Below are 16,484 nucleotides of genomic sequence, written 5' to 3'. Positions count from 1 at the left end.
AATGGAGTAGTAATGGAGTATATATCTAATGTAGTAGTAATGGAGTATCTATCTAATGGAGTAGCAATGGAGTATCTATCTAATGTAGTAGTAATGGGGTATCTATCTAATGGAGTAGTAATGGAGTATCTGTCTAATGGAGTAGTAATGGAGTAGTAATGGAGTATATATCTAATGCCCTCTGGTTAATGTGATCATGTGTAATCCACACTAAATCTATATAATGGGCTTTTAGTCAAGCTGAAATGTATATCATGTGATGTTGTTACTGTGATGGACTAAATGATAAAGAGAGAGAGAGATTACATGATGGAAAGACAGCAACTGCTATAATTCAACTGTGGAATGTGTTTTTCACCCATAGAGCAGAGACTGAGAGAGGCTTGTCCCGAAAACACATTATAGAAGGTAAGTAAGCTGCAGACGGACGCACGGACAGACAATTGGCTCATTCATCCCCCTCCTCTCCCCTGTAACTATTCCCCAGGTCGTTGCTGCAAATGAGAATGTGTTCTCAGACAACTTACCTGGTAAAATAACGGATAAATAAATAAAAAGATCACACAGATCATGACATTGCCACAAAGTCAACATGTGGATGGTAGAGTGCTTACAGAGAGAGATAAAGGCTCCCAATTTCAGCCCCTCTGCAGCTAATGACCTGGTTCTGTGTGTTAGTGCATGAGTGTGTTTGTGTTGTGCATTTGTGGCCTGGCACTATGAACATATTGCCAGGGGCACACGGTACAGTACATCGATTGACAGCTAGTTTATGCCACTGTCTAGCAGCGTAGACCAACACATGCTTACAAACATACTGTAGTGTGAGTTTAACACAAACTCCATGGCTTTAACAACCCACTCCTTCACACTCACCATCAACAAACATTGGTATTGCTGGCTAATTAAATCCATGTCCACTCTCCGTGGCTCTGATGCACATGATTGTCTAAAGTCAATGTAAAGTGCAGGGGATGGAAATTCCGCAGTGGAAAACATTCATCTGAGATGGAAAGAAGTGTGAAATCTATAAAGAGGACATAGACACCACCACCGTTGATACAATGTAGCAGTCAGAGGCTTTACCTCGATTAGGAATCTACTCTACCATCTGCTTTGTCTCTAAAAACACTATTTTTTATAGGAGCTGAGTACTGTTTCGTATGACACGAACTTTAAATGTTGATTGTCAATCAAACAAAATACATCCTAATTAGTAGCTTTGGCTCCAGGGAGATGACTCTGTTTTGATAATTGAGAGTTTGGGACTCTCTTGGGGGTTTGTAGTTGTGTCTGTAGAGGAAGAAACACCTTATTACAATCACATTTATATTATATTGAGCACTACCTCACAATAGCATAATCAATGCGATATGGCTGCAATCATTTCCCTGAACAATAGCAGTGTGTGGAACTGTGGCCGTGATGCATGTCGTTGTAGGTTTAAAGGCCTCACTGGAGAGACTGCAGCTAGAGTATGTGGACGTGGTGTTTGCAAACAGACCGGACCCCAACACTCCCATGGAAGGTAAGGAGGAACATCTTGGTCCTTTTCTGTCACTGGCTTCTGCTGTCTCTTCTCTATTCCCCTGCTTTCTATTCCCCTGCTTTCTATTCCCCTGCTTTCTATTCCCCTGCTTTCTATTCCCCTGCTTTCTATTCCTCTGCTTTCTATTCCTCTGCTTTCTATTCCCCTGCTTTCTATTCCTCTGCTTTCTATTCCTCTGCTTTCTATTCCTCTGCTTTCTATTTCTCTGCTTTCTATTCCCCTGATATTCCCCTGCTATGTTCTCTTCATCCCAGAAGCTCACATTCTGGGATGCTGTAGGTCGTCTGAACATTCTCTGACATGCCTAACTCACTGGGCTATATACAGTGCTCTCCGAAGTGACTGGCACCCCTGACTGGCAATGCACAAACAATACTTACAAAATATAAACAATATCATTATAGAGAGAAACTGAAAATACAAACATGTGAGAAAAACTGTACTTTATTAATGTTTCAATGGAACTCACCAAAATCATACAATTATTTAATACAAAAATGTATTTCACCAAAATCAAGGTTTCATAATTATTGCCATTTATTTAGTACTTAGTGCCACCACCTCTGGCAAGGATAACAGCATAGAGTCTTTTCCTGTAATATTTGACAAAGTTAAGGAACACATTGCCTGATACGGTGGAATTCATTATGCCACAATCTTAACCAGTGCCTCTGGAATTAAAACAGCCCCAAAACATCACTGACCCACCACCATATTTCACCGTGGGTATGAGGTTCCTCTCCTTGTATGCATCTCTGTATCGACGCCAAACATGCCGATGCTGTATCTGACCAAAACGTTCCATTTTGGTCTCATCTGACCAGAGCAGCTTCTTCCAGTCATAATTTAAATGACGTTTGGCAAACTCCAAGCGTCTGTGTCTTGGGGTCAGAAAGGGCTTTCTTCTGGCAACCCTTCCAAAGAGCCTGTGGTTGTGGAAGTGGCGTCTGATGGTGCTTTTTAAAACCTGGTGACCCCAAGATGCCACCAAGGCCTGCAATTCTTTCACAGTGATTCTTGGGGATTTTGTTGCTTGTCTCACCATCCTCCTCCCTATCCTGGGGGCAAAATGCATTTGCGTCTTCTACACGTGAGGTTTTCAACTGTTCCATATCTTTTAAATGTTTTCATAAAAGCCCTGACAGTGCTCAGTGGTATATTCAATTGTGTGTGGATCTTCTTGTAGCCATTACCAGATTCATTAAGGTCTCTTTTGAACAGCCAGTTCTTTAATCTTCATGGTGTTGGATGACAAAGGGATATTGCATGTGTGTTACCTCATTTTTATACCCTAGTGAAACAGGAGGTGATGTAATGGGTCAATATAGTTCCTTAAGACTTAGATAAACTTAAGTAAGTGGAATTTAATTCCTGGTTTAATTTTGGTAGATGTTATTTACAATAATCTTTAAGGGTGCCATTAATTGTGAAACCTTGATTTTGGAGGACATAGATTTTTTTATTAAATCAATACATTATTGTGGTGAGTTCCATTGAAACATTAATAAAGTACAGTACTTCTCACATGTTGGTATTTTCAGTTTCTCTCTATAATGATATTGTTTATATTTTGTAAGTATTGTTTGTGCGTTGCCAGTCAGGGGTGCCAGTCATTTTGGAGACCACTGTAGTTCACCTCACCCCATTCTTCCTCACTGGCAGCAGTCGAACACCCGAGGTAGCGTTAAGTAAAAGTGAAACACTTCTTGAGCTAAAAACCTCAAGTTGAATATTGTCATTCTGTATTCATCTGATGTCCTGTATGGGCCATGCTACAGTAGGAAGGTTACGATACAACATACTCAGACTGTACCTGTTACAGTTACTCTGCAGAGAGAGAGACTCTCTTATGAGTCCCTATTTTGCACTCTCATCCTCATTCTGTTTGCATTTGCTCTCTTGGTTGCTCACAGGCTCAAACACAGCATTGGTCTCTCCACTCATTGTAGTGTGTGTGTGTGTTTCTTTCTTTGATTGGCAGAGACGGTGCGGGCGATGACCCATGTGATCAACCAGGGCATGGCCATGTACTGGGGCACGTCCCGTTGGAGCCCCATGGAGATCATGGTGAGATGGGCTGAAAGTAAGCCAGTACAGAGTACCGGCAAAATAAAGAAAAATGTGCCTATCACAATAATTCAAACAAAGATGTCAAGAAAACTGTAGGATATTTCACCATCATTTATCATTACCGCCTGTCAGCAGCATGAAAAATTAGCGAACAGACTTGAACACTAACATTTTGCAGAGGCAGAAGTGACTGGGAAATGGTAACAGGGATGACTAGTCAGTTGCACAACTGAATGCATTCAACCGAAATGTTGAATGCATCAGAGAGGTGCGGGGGGCTGCCTTAATCGACGACTACGTCATCGGGGACCGAGATGTGGCCAGACAGCTGTGGACGCATCAATTCAGGCTGCTACAAGTGTGCCTAATAACAATCGAATGTCATTGTACTTTCTGTGTTTTAATAGACGTGTCTTTCAATTGGTCAAATGGCGGGTGCATTGTTTAGATGGTGGAATTATTTTAGTGGACAAACCTGCGCAGGTAGCCTACTTTTTAAAGTGATTTGTTTGACAATCGGATGAAAACATGCCTGTTTGTGTTCATGCCACATGAAAAGAAAAGAAATGCATTTTTACAGTTAAATGACATTTATTTGTGGACTGGCGCTATGAACACGTCTTTACTGTTAGGCCAGTACATGTTTTTAGTGCATGTGCACATGGGATGTCCTGTACCAGGAAGAAATGTAATCTACTGGTCATCATTCTGCCCAGACCCACACCACTGTAATGTCTCACTGACTGTGCTAGACTCTGACAGACTCTGACCATGACTTTCACAGTATTGATTGATGGGCATCACAACCTTCTCCTGCTTTGATTAGCCGGTGGCCACCGTACAGTACTCTTCAGGCTGACGGCTGCTGTTCCCTGTGTGTCCTGTAGGAGGCGTACTCTGTGGCGCGGCAGTTCAACCAGATCCCTCCCATCTGTGAGCAGGCTGAGTATCACATGTTCCAGAGGGAGAAGGTAGAGGTGCAGCTGCCAGAGCTCTTCCATAAGATAGGTGAGTGGAGCTGGTCTGGACAGACTGATACAACACAACAGTATTTCATACACAGGGATAGCTATTCAATGACTATTATTATAGTTGTAATATATCATTCTATGATTGCCTAGATATAAGTATGCTGCAGCTTACAAAGGTTTCTGTGGCAATGTTATGCTTTTAAATACAGTAAATACTTAGCCTTACAAAAAAAGAGGGAAGAGGACAGCAGCACCCAGGGATGGATGCTCTCCTCATCAGTCTAGACAGAACAGCATGTCAATACTGAGTGGTGGTGGTGATGGGGACAGGCTGACCCCATGTTCCCATGTTCTCAGGTGTGGGGGCGATGACATGGTCACCACTGGCCTGTGGGATCATCTCAGGGAAATACGACAGCGGGGTACCACCTTACTCCCGCGCTTCTCTTAAGGTAGTGTTACCCACACCCCTCTCCTGGGACTCTGTTCACCTCTCTGCTTTCTCCTTTGGTCTCAGCTCGTATGTCATGTCAGCCCCTCTTCTCCCCCAGCTCTCTTCTTATCCTGGCTCGTTCCTGTCCTAACAGATGTTTTCTGTGTCTCTCAGGTTCTAGAACTTGGTGTCTCCTAGATGTTTGTTTTTGAGTGCCCTGTGACAGCATACACTGTGTACCAACTCTGTGGACCAGCTCTGTGTACCAATTCGACCATGACACGACATGTCAGGTTGTGTCAACTCAAGCAGCTTATCTCACATTTTCACACACACAGAGGCACACGCATGCACACACGCACATACACAGATATTCATCAGATCCACGTACTGCATCACAAATTCTGAAACTGGGGCATAATCTTCCCTGTGTTGTCACGGTGGCATACAGGATTGCTGAGTGCTCTGAGCGTTCTCTGTGGCCCCAACCAATGTTCCCTCTAATTTGTTTCGGCACGGAGCAAATTTCAGGTCTGCTGAGCGCAAACTTGAAAGTTGTGAAAATTCTTCCAGCGTGAGTTTACTGTGAACACTGAGGCTGTAACAACTTTAAGTTACAGTTTCAGACCGTGGTCAAGAAGACTACTGTGGCTATTTGATCATAATGTAACGCATTCCATCAAAAACAATGGAGAAAATGCATCCCATAACATTTTAACAGGGAAATAGCTGTTCTATCATTCAGCCTACAGTAGCAGCCAATGTGTGGTGTTCCATGTAGGTCTACATTCCATGAGACTACTGAAAAAAAACATGCAGGGCTTGACATTAACCTGTTAATGCACTTTTCCTTCAGACAAGGAGGTGACTGAAAATGTTGTTGTGTTTGTTTGATTGCAGAAACCACTTTACAAAATGAAATGCATTATTATTCCCATACCATTATTACAGAGAATCAGACAAATTATGCTTCCCGCTGCCTATTGGCTACTTAGCTTATTCCTGACAGTCTCAAAATACAGCACTGCCTTTTTAAGACAAAAACAGCTCTTTACCTGACTTGCTTTTCAAAGACGTCTAGAAATGCACATTTTGTGCTCTTGTAGGAAGCAACCACTCCCCCATTGCTGACTACAGTACAACTGGGCTAATAACTCATTAACTAGCAAAGGATATGAACAAAATGTGCACATGTGGCTCCATGCAGCTCTCAAAACAAGCACATCTATCTACTCATGACCACAGCTCTAAACACAGTCCAGTTCAAAGTAAATTGCACTTATCCATATATGGCAATGGTCTATTTGCATATACAGTGCATTCGGAAAGTATTCAGTCCCCTTGACTTTTTCCACATTTTGTTACGTTACAGCCTTGTTCTAAAATGTATTACAAAAAAATGTCATAGTCATCAATCTACACACAATACCCCGTAATGACAAAGCAAAAACAGGTTTTTAGAAGAAAAAAATGCAAATTTATTAAAAATAAAAAACAGAAATACCTTATTTATATTAGTTTTCAGACCCTTTGCTATAAGACATGAAATTGAGCTCAGGTGCATCCTGTTTTCGTTGATCATCCTTGAGATGTTTCTACAACTTGATTGGTGTCCACCTGTGGTAAATTCAATTCATTGGACATGATTTGGAAAGGCACACACGTGTCTATATAAGGTCCCACAGTTGACCGTGCATGTCAGAGCAAAAACCAAGCCATGAGGTTGAAGGAATTGTTCGTAGAGCTCCGAAACAGGATTGTGTTAAGGCACAGATCTGGGGAAGAAACCAAAACCTTTCTGCAGCATTGAAGGGCCCCAAGAACACATTGTCCTCCATCATTCTTAAATGGAAGAAGTTTAGACCCACCAACTCTCCCTAGAGCACCTCTGGAGAGACCTGAAAATAACTGTTCAGCGACGCTCCCCATCCAAACTGACAGCTTGAGAGGATCTGCAGAGAAGAATGGAAGAAAGACCCCAAATTCAGATGTGCCAAGCTTGTAGCGTCATACCCAAGAAGACTCAATCGATACCAAAGGTGCTTCAACAAAGTACTGAGGATAGGGTCTGAATACTTATTTAAATGTGATATTTAAGTTGTTTTTTTATATATATATAAACTTGCAAAAATGCCTAAAAACCTGTATTTGCTTTGTCATTATGGGGAGTTGTGTGTAGATTGATGAGGGAAAAAAACGATTTAATCCATTTTAGAATAAGGCTGTAACGTGACAAAAACTTGCCGAATGCACTGTAGACCTACTGCAGCTCTGATTGGTTATGCTGCACCGATCTGTGTAGAGTCTTGTGCAATAGAATCCTACTCCGATGCGTTCTGCCTCCAACAACATCTCTTGCATAGTTGGTTTTGTTTCAGTGTGTTGCATTGAAGGTGGCTAACATTGTGTTGATTCGATCATAATTGCCACAGTAAAGGAAAACGTTAATAGTGTTAACTAACAGGGAAAAGTGTTCAATCTCGTATTTCTCTCTATGGGCTGAGATTTCTTCGGAGCTCTGCACGGAGGTGCAGGTAGCTGCACGGCAGTCTCGGTGCTACTTTGTGCCCGCGTGCAGTTTAGAAGGAACATTGGTCTTAACCCTTCGCAGTTAAGGAAACCAGTTCTCCTTCTCGCAATGAAGCTGATGTTCTCCTGTGTAGTGTTGATTCATATGTTGTGCTGTTGATTCCTGGTTAGACTTTAAACATTTAAACTTTCAATAAATTCTTAGGTTTTCCCAAAATCCAGGTTGGAGGGTCCCCGGAATTATGAGGGAATAATCAGGGAATCCGGCATACAACCAGGATTTATGGAAAACCATGGAATTTATTGAAATTCCTGCAATTTTGCAACCCTATTCCTGATTAACAATGTTGTGGATGGCTGATCCAGAACTGAAAGCTTGCTTGTTCCTGATCTGTCACTGTTTCAATCATTGGATCACATAGGAAAGGAAATCCCTTTATCAAGGTTGCTTTTTTAGCCTATTGAAAAATTCATAGATTTTCATAATACACATTTTCTTGGTGTTTACAATTAACTATACACAATCTTAACAAGAATGAGACATTTATTTACATCCTAAAACATATGTGCGTGTGTTTGTACTGTACTGTATGTGTGTGTGTGAAACATGAGAGATGAGCCAGAGTTGACCAGGTTGAGAAGAGAGAGAGGGGCCTCCTCATCTCTGCCTGCTGGGGCTGTACAGTAAAAGAAGACTACAGTAGAGTTACAATGTTGACAACCAGGCCCTGGTTTACCAAGCAGAGTCACGTGTTTAAAAGCAGGCCCTGGTCTACCAAGCAGAGTCACGTGTTTAAAAGCAGGCCCTGGTCTACCAAGCAGAGTCACGTGTTTAAAAGCAGGCCCTGGTCTACCAAGCAGAGTCACGTGTTTAAAAGCAGGCCCTGGTCTACCAAGCAGAGTCACGTGTTTAAAAGCAGGCCCTGGTCTACCAAGCAGAGTCACTTGTTTAAAAGCAGGCCCTGGTCTACCAAGCAGAGTCACGTGTTTAAAAGCAGGCCCTGGTCTACCAAGCAGAGTCACGTGTTTAAAAGCAGGCCCTGGTCTACCAAGCAGAGTCACGTGTTTAAAAGCAGGCCCTGGTTTACCAAGCAGAGTCACGTGTTTAAAAGCAGGCCCTGGTCTACCAAGCAGAGTCACGTGTTTAAAAGCAGGCCCTGGTCTACAAAGCATAGTCACGTGTTTAAAAGCAGGCCCTGGTCTACCAAGCAGAGTCACGTGTTTAAAAGCAGGCCCTGGTCTACCAAGCAGAGTCACGTGTTTAAAAGCAGGCCCTGGTCTTTCAAGCAGAGTCACGTGTTTAAAAGCAGGCCCTGGTCTTTCAAGCAGAGTCACGTGTTTAAAAGCAGGCCCTGGTCTTTCAAGCAGAGTCACGTGTTTAAAAGCAGGCCCTGGTCTACCAAGCAGAGTCACGTGTTTAAAAGCAGGCCCTGGTCTACCAAGCAGAGTCACGTGTTTAAAAGCAGGCCCTGGTCTACCAAGCAGAGTCACGTGTTTAAAAGCAGGCCCTGGTCTACCAAGCAGAGTCACGTGTTTAAAACCAGGCCCTGGTCTTTCAAGCAGAGTCACGTGTTTAAAAGCAGGCCCTGGTCTACCAAGCAGAGTCACATGTTTAAAAGCAGGCCCTGGTCTACCAAGCAGAGTCACGTGTTTAAAAGCAGGCCCTGGTCTACCAAGCAGAGTCACGTGTTTAAAAGCAGGCCCTGGTCTACCAAGCAGAGTCACGTGTTTAAAAGCAGGCCCTGGTCTACCAAACAGAGTCACGTGTTTAAAAGCAGGCCCTGGTCTACCAAACAGAGTCACGTGTTTAAAAGCAGGCCCTGCTCGACACAGGTGGTGCAGTGCCTCAGTGTTGGGCAGGGCTGTGTTTTTGAGCAGGCTGTTTCAACAGGGCTACCAGTGGTTGAAGGACAAGATCTTGAGCGAGGAGGGCCGGCGTCAGCAGGCGAAGTTGAAAGAGCTGCAGGCAATCGCAGAGCGGCTGGGCTGCACTCTGCCCCAGCTCGCCATCGGTACGCCGACACACACTGCCGCTCTCTCTCTCTCTGTCTGTCTGTCCGTTCCTCGTCCCTCTGCCTCTCGCTTGATTCACCCCCGGACGGTCACTGCCAGTCAGGCAGCTAACCAGATGGTTTTCAGCTGTTGTATTGTGTGTGTGTGTGTGTGTGTGTGTGTGTGTGTGTGTGTGTGTGTGTGTGTGTGTGTGTGTGTGTGTGTGTGTGTGTGTGTGTGTGTGTGTGTGTGTGTGTGTGTGTGTGTGTGTGTGTGTGTGTGTGTGTGTGTGTGTGTGTGTGTGTGTGTGTGTGTGTGTGTGTGTGTGAATGTTTGTCTGTATTATGTTGTATCTCTGTTTGTGGTTAACTAGTTAATCTTCCTAAATCCAAACCAGCTTTATCAAGCCAGTGGTAATAACTTGCTATTGATTTTGTTTGTTAGTTTACTGTCTCGTGGTGTGTATCTATATACGACAAGGAAGTTTCTCATTTCCCCAAGTCAGCAGTTACATGAAATGCCAGACATAAATCCAGTGAGTGGCCCAAATTGATTTACAGTCGAACGGGGAGAGGGGGAATGAGCCTGTAGACAGATTCCCAGCCCCATGGAGAGCTATTAAAGTGTCGCAGATGAGAGAGAGACTGTAAATCTAGGCCTACACAACACCTCATTCTGCATATCAAGGCGCATTTTACACCCGACATGTAATGCAGTGTCATAGATTAGGTTTCACGGCCCATTAGCAGACACCTAGTACACTGCAGCTCCCAATCATTATAAATCTCTGTGGCACTGTCACAAACAGCCTGGACAGAGTTATGTCCTGAGACCACCATTTTATGTCACCCGAGAGCAGTGGTATTAAGAAAACTAAATGAAATACTTTTAAGTACTACTTAAGTCGTTTTGGGGGGGTATCTGTACTTTACTATTCATATTTTTGACAACTTTTACTTCACTAAATTCCTACAGAAAATAATGTACTTTTTACTACATACATTTTTCCTGAAACCCAAAAGTACATTTCAAATGCTTAGCAGGACAGGAAAATGTTCAGTATTATCAAGAGAAATGTAAATGTAATATATATAAATGTAAATGTAAAAAATGTAAAAAAATATATATAAAAAAATACTTGTGCTGTCTGGTTGGCTAAATATAAGGAATTTGAAATTATTCATAGCATTTGCTTTTGATACTAAAGTATATTTAAAACCTTATACTTTTACTCAAGTGGCCTAGTATTTTACTGGGTGATTTATTTATTATTAAGGTATCTTTGCTTTTATTCAACTATGACAATTTGGTACTTTTTCCACCACTGCCCGGGAGTCTCTACATTGGAAAAAAGTACAGATTAAATACACATTAGGCTTCTTAGCTTGACCCGTTTAGTTACCCAAAGCCTGCTATTTTACACAGTTTGTAGCCTAGCTTTGCAGCTGTTATACGGTAAAGTAGCAGTGTGACTTCGTAGAGGATGTTGGCCAGGCCAGTGAGTGAATAATCTCTGTCATCTGTTAGACAGTTCCATGTAGACTACTACAGCCATCCCATCCTGACCTGAGGAAACCTTGGTTGTCATATCAAATCCTGTAGGGTCAGACCTGTCTCTGGAAGTGGACTCCGTCTCATCATCACTGCGGTGTCTGGAGGTTCTAATCCCACACTGACAGTGTTTGAACCTCACCACAGAGGTTTGAACACACTGGCACAAAGTCTCAATGCAGTAGTACACTATTCCTCTTATACAGTATCAAATATCCCACAACTATATTAGCAAACACAGTGGGGTTGTGTTTTAGGTGTGTAGGGTTAAGTATTGTGTGTTTGTGTGAGTGTACTGTATGTGTAGTGCATGTACTTAGTAGTTGTATTTTTTGAAGAGACATTTGGTGTTTGTTACGTGTATGATGCAGTGGTATACTGTACATGGTTTTGGTATGTTTGAGGCAGGGGTCTATGTTTTGTAGGGTTGGGAGGGGAGGGACAGGGTTATGTGGGAGAGGAAGAGGTTTTGTGTGTGTGTGTGTGTGTGTGTGTGTGTGTGTGTGTTGTATATGGGGGTAGCAGGGTTGTGTGTTTGCCATGGTGGGGGTGTCATTGCTGTTTACCCGTCCCCTACAGCGTGGTGTCTACGGAACGAGGGGGTGAGCTCCGTACTCTTGGGGGCATCCAACACCGACCAGCTGATGGAGAATATAGCAGCAATACAGGTGAGAACACAGTGAGGGTCCAGGTGAGAACACAGTGAGGGTCCAGGTAGGTGGGTGGGTGGGTAGGTGGGATTGGGTGGGTGGGGTGTGTCTGCGCAAGAGAAAGTGTGCAGATTTGCATAATATGTCAATGAGTATTGATATTGAATCAACATTTTTAATTGGTTCAAAATGCCATCTCTCCCTGTCCATAACCATCTATTATAGAATTGTTCTTGTTTTTGTCTTTCCTGGAAAGAGTGCTGCCTCTCGGCCAGTCAGTTTGTTGTAATATGCTTGGATGCTTTACTGTACAAGTTAATAAGGTCAGCAGAGTATCAATCAACAGGGACATTTGAGGCTAGCTTGCGGCGCTGCTACTTTGCTAGATAAGATGCTCTCATTTAATGGGATTTTCAAACCAGGGTTTTATGTTCTTTCATCACATTATGTCTGGCTTGAGATAAATTGTTTTCCCATTTCCTAGTATGTACAGTGTGTGTGTGTTACTGGTCCTCACTAGGATAGTAAAATAAGGACATTTCAAGTAGGGACATTTTATCGGTCCCCATAAGGAATAGGGCTATTTTAGATTTAAGGGTTAGGTTTATGGTTAAGGTTACAATTAGGCTCAGGGATTAGTGTTAGGTTTTAGGTTAGGGGTTTGGAATTAAGATTAGGGTTAGGTTAGGGGTTTGGATTTAAGATTAGGGTTAGGTTTTAAGTTAGGGGTTTGGAGTTAAGATTAGGGTTAGGTTAGGGGTTTGGAGTTAAGATTAGGGTTAGGTTTTAGGTTAGGGGTTTGGAGTTAAGATTAGGGTTAGGTTTTAGGTTAGGGGTTTGGAGTTAAGATTAGGGTTAGGGTTAGGTTAGGGGTTTGGAGTTAAGATTAGGATTAGGTTAGGGGTTTGGAGTTAAGATTAGGGTTAGGTTAGGGGTTTGGAGTTAAGATTAGGGTTAGGTTAGGGGTTTGGAGTTAAGATTATGGTTAAGGTTAGGGGTTTGGAGTTAAGATTAGGGTTAGGTTAGGGGTTTGGAGTTAAGATTAGGGTTAGGTTAGGGGTTTGGAGTTAAGATTAGGGTTAGGTTAGGGGTTTGGAGTTAAGATTAGGGTTAGGTTAGGGGTTTGGAGTTAAGATTAGGGTTAGGTTAGGGGTTTGGAGTTAAGATTAGGGTTAGGTTTTAGGTTAGGGGTTTGGAGTTAAGATTAGGGTTAGGTTAGGGGTTTGGAGTTAAGATTAGGGTTAGGTTAGGGGTTTGGAGTTAAGATTAGGGTTAGGTTTTAGGTTAGGGGTTTGGAGTTAAGATTAGGGTTAGGTTAGGGGTTTATGGTTAGCGGTTAGGGAAAATAGGATTTTGAATGGGAATCAATTGTTTGTTCCCCACATGGATAGTAAAACCAATATGGGCATGGGTACTCAGTGCATTTAATACAAAGTATGTGCAATCTATACACGTGAACCTTCTGTTTCCTTCAATACATCTGTAATTTCTCCTGCAGGTTCTTCCCAAACTATCCTCCTCAATCACACACGAGGTAGATAGCATCCTGGGGAACAAGCCGTACAGTAAAAAGGACTACCGTTCCTAACTCACCACCACGCCAGCCAGCAGGGCTGCTCCAGGGCTGCTCCAGGGCTGCTCCAGGGCTGCTCCAGGGCTGCTCCAGGGCTGCAGCACAGCGCCATGCCCCACCTTTGCCTGATCCTCCGTTTGCTTGAGCTTTTACTGAATTAGACCCCGGCGCATGAGTCTGACCCTGCCTCAGCCACCCTGGGGAGCATCATGTAGACTTCCAGAGAAAAGGATGAAGAAATAAAGAGAGATGGTCACATCTGCAGGGAAGGAAGGACAGATAGAAGAAAGATGTATTTTTAAAACTGAAAAAAAAATATGTTTATAAAAAACATGCTTGCTTGGCAGCCAGATATTTCTTTTTTTTGCATTTGTTTCTCTAAATACTGAATGCATACCAATGGATTTAAGTTTATACAAATATACAACAAAAACTCTGTTGCACATGTATGCCACACATTCGTTTTTTTGGAGTTCTGTTTAATATGTACGTCACAGTTTCTCTGAAACAGCTGTTAGTTTGTGTAGTCTACATATTATCAGTGTACCAGCCTCCTCGCAGGCAGAACAATCAGCACTTTACTATTGTACAGTTCAGTCATTGAGAGGTTGTAGAATATGTGAGAGGATGAAATAACTCAACTATACCACACACGGTGAGTCATTGCACTGTAGGATCTCCTCCCCTGTTTCAGTTTCCTACCTGTTCCCCTTCGTCAGTCTGGTCTCCACAGTGCTGGTTCATAACAGACTGTTATTTGACAATAGTCCCTGGCCAACGGAAACACTAGTTGGTTTAAGTGGCAGCCCTTCCTGCCCAATAGGAGTGAAAGCTCAGGGATCGGAACAGTATTTAATGTCCATGTCTTTCTTTCATGTGTGGACACCTAATGGGGACCTGTCCACTGTCAAACCAGGGACATTTTCACGTGGCTTTGAGCCAAAGATATTCTAACATCTTTCAACGCCACATCTAAGTGGGTGTGGCTTGTTGGAAGAGTATAGCAACCGTCTTAAAGCCTATACTATCCAGCTTATTACCTATTGACTCTCTTCACGTGTACAGTATAATCACTTGATCATGCTGTTCTATGCTTATACCCACATACACAGTACACATTAATTGTACACTCCTCTATTTAGGGAATGATACATTGATTTTCAGAAGGCAGATGATAATCTATACATTTTCAATAATCATATAAATTGCACCCTGAAGACATCTGCCGCTGCCCTCATATTCACTCTCTAGCTGTTAGGTCCTCTCTTACTGTGAGACAAAGCGCAAAGTGGATAGCATGTGATACGTCCTCCATGCATGAGCCTTCGTCCAACAGCCTCTGGGGATTAAGCAAAGTCATGGTCACAAGAGTAAACTAACACGTGTAAATATATTGAATACTCACTCCTCTTTCGTAACTCATTCTCTGGTTCAACACGTTCAGTTTTCTAGTACTGTAGGTCAAGGTCACGCGTTCAGTAAAAACGTGCAGTATCTTTTTTTACAATCAGGGTCAAGTCTTAATGCTATGTATGTTTTTGTAGGGTTTTTTTTAATTTTTTTTTTGCAATACTATCAAGTAAATGTTGAAATGTATCTTTCATGCAAACATTTTTATTAGTGCTTGGTAATGGAGTCACAGCCAGTTAACATATTTTGGGGAGGTATATGCAAACCTGCGTAACATGCAGTTCTTTAGTGATAATCCATTAATGTAACATGTCTGATAAAGTACTTAGCTGACTATATCATAAGTACTTAGCTGACTATATCATAAGTACTTAGCTGACTATATCATAAGTAATTAGCTGACTACATCATAAGTACTTAGCTGACTATATCATAAGTAATTAGCTGACTATATCATAAGTACTTAGCTGACTATATCATAAGTACTTAGCTGACTATATCATAAGTAATTAGCTGACTATATCATAAGTACTTAGCTGACTATATCATAAGTACTTAGCTGACTATATCATAAGTAATTAGCTGACTATATCATAAGTACTTAGCTGACTATATCATAAGTAATTAGCTGACTATATCATAAGTACTTAGCTGACTATATCATAAGTACTTAGCTGACTATATCATAAGTACTTAGCTGACTATATCATAAGTACTTAGCTGACTATATCATAAGTACTTAGCTGACTATATCATAAGTAATTAGCTGACTATATCATAAGTACTTAGCTGACTATATCATAAGTACTTAGCTGACTATATCATAAGTACTTAGCTGACTATATCATAAGTACTTAGCTGACTATATCATAAGTACTTAGCTGACTATATCATAAGTAATTAGCTGACTATATCATAAGTACTTAGCTGACTATATCATAAGTACTTAGCTGACTATATCATAAGTACTTAGCTGACTATATCATAAGTACTTAGCTGACTATATCATAAGTACTTAGCTGACTATATCATAAGTACTTAGCTGACTATATCATAAGTACTTAGCTGACTATATCATAAGTACTTAGCTGACTATATCATAAGTACTTAGCTGACTATATCATAAGTACTTAGCTGACTATATCAAGACCAATTTTGGTATCATTTGATGCAATATTTCATAATGAAAATACTGATAATACAAAGAGATTTCGGAGTTACGTGGTAACGGAGTTATAAACATGCAAAATAGCATATTGCAGAAAAATGATCTCGATCGATATTTCTAGGACAATTTCCTGATTGAATATGTGTCATGGAGCCATATGGGAGTCATAAAATGATTCAAAATCATGTAAAGTAAGTATTGTTTCATTTTTGGACAGCTGTGACTCCATCACCAAGCACCAATCGATATTTTGCAGGAAAGATATATTTGAACAATTACTTGTTAATATTGCGTTAAAGCACTAACAAATACCTACACATGCATATATAGCATTAAGATTTGGCCCTGATTATAAAAAGATATGCCTATTTTTATAGTGGGAGTATGACTCCGTTACCCTCCGCAAGGCCTTGCCCTTGTGTCATTGGATTGAAGGGATGTCAATCATGGAGGGGCTGTGCTTCGCCTGTCAAATTGAAAGGTGACGAGATTGAGGGGATATTGAATTACAAAATATTTTTGCATATTAAACTACGTACAAATATCCTTTCTTTTAGTTATTTAAATGTTTTTAGGTCAAATACTTAA

The 16,484-nt window shown here is 41.6% G+C and overlaps 1 protein-coding gene across 7 annotated transcripts in view; it reads left to right on the top strand.

Moving 5' to 3' along the window:
* The window catches only part of LOC110528020 (voltage-gated potassium channel subunit beta-2), a 146,523-nt gene extending 131,657 nt beyond the window's left edge, over nucleotides 1-14,866 (top strand). For 6 of the 7 annotated variants that reach the window (XM_036983558.1, XM_036983554.1, XM_036983559.1 and 3 more), the window contains 8 exons: nucleotides 365-408; nucleotides 1,442-1,528; nucleotides 3,531-3,616; nucleotides 4,507-4,627; nucleotides 4,948-5,042; nucleotides 9,444-9,564; nucleotides 11,675-11,763; nucleotides 13,244-14,866. In XM_036983558.1, coding sequence (XP_036839453.1) covers nucleotides 365-408; nucleotides 1,442-1,528; nucleotides 3,531-3,616; nucleotides 4,507-4,627; nucleotides 4,948-5,042; nucleotides 9,444-9,564; nucleotides 11,675-11,763; nucleotides 13,244-13,333 — 733 coding nt within the window. In that variant the 3' untranslated portion in view covers nucleotides 13,334-14,866. The remainder of the gene's footprint in view (nucleotides 1-364; nucleotides 409-1,441; nucleotides 1,529-3,530; nucleotides 3,617-4,506; nucleotides 4,628-4,947; nucleotides 5,043-9,443; nucleotides 9,565-11,674; nucleotides 11,764-13,243) is intronic. The other variant, XR_005052611.1, reaches the window with a different exon arrangement.
* Nucleotides 14,867-16,484: the final 1,618 nt, after the last annotated feature.

Source organism: Oncorhynchus mykiss, chromosome 7 (assembly GCF_013265735.2).
Source record: "Oncorhynchus mykiss isolate Arlee chromosome 7, USDA_OmykA_1.1, whole genome shotgun sequence".
NCBI lineage: Eukaryota > Metazoa > Chordata > Actinopteri > Salmoniformes > Salmonidae > Oncorhynchus > Oncorhynchus mykiss.
This window is presented reverse-complemented; position numbering and strand designations above follow the sequence as displayed.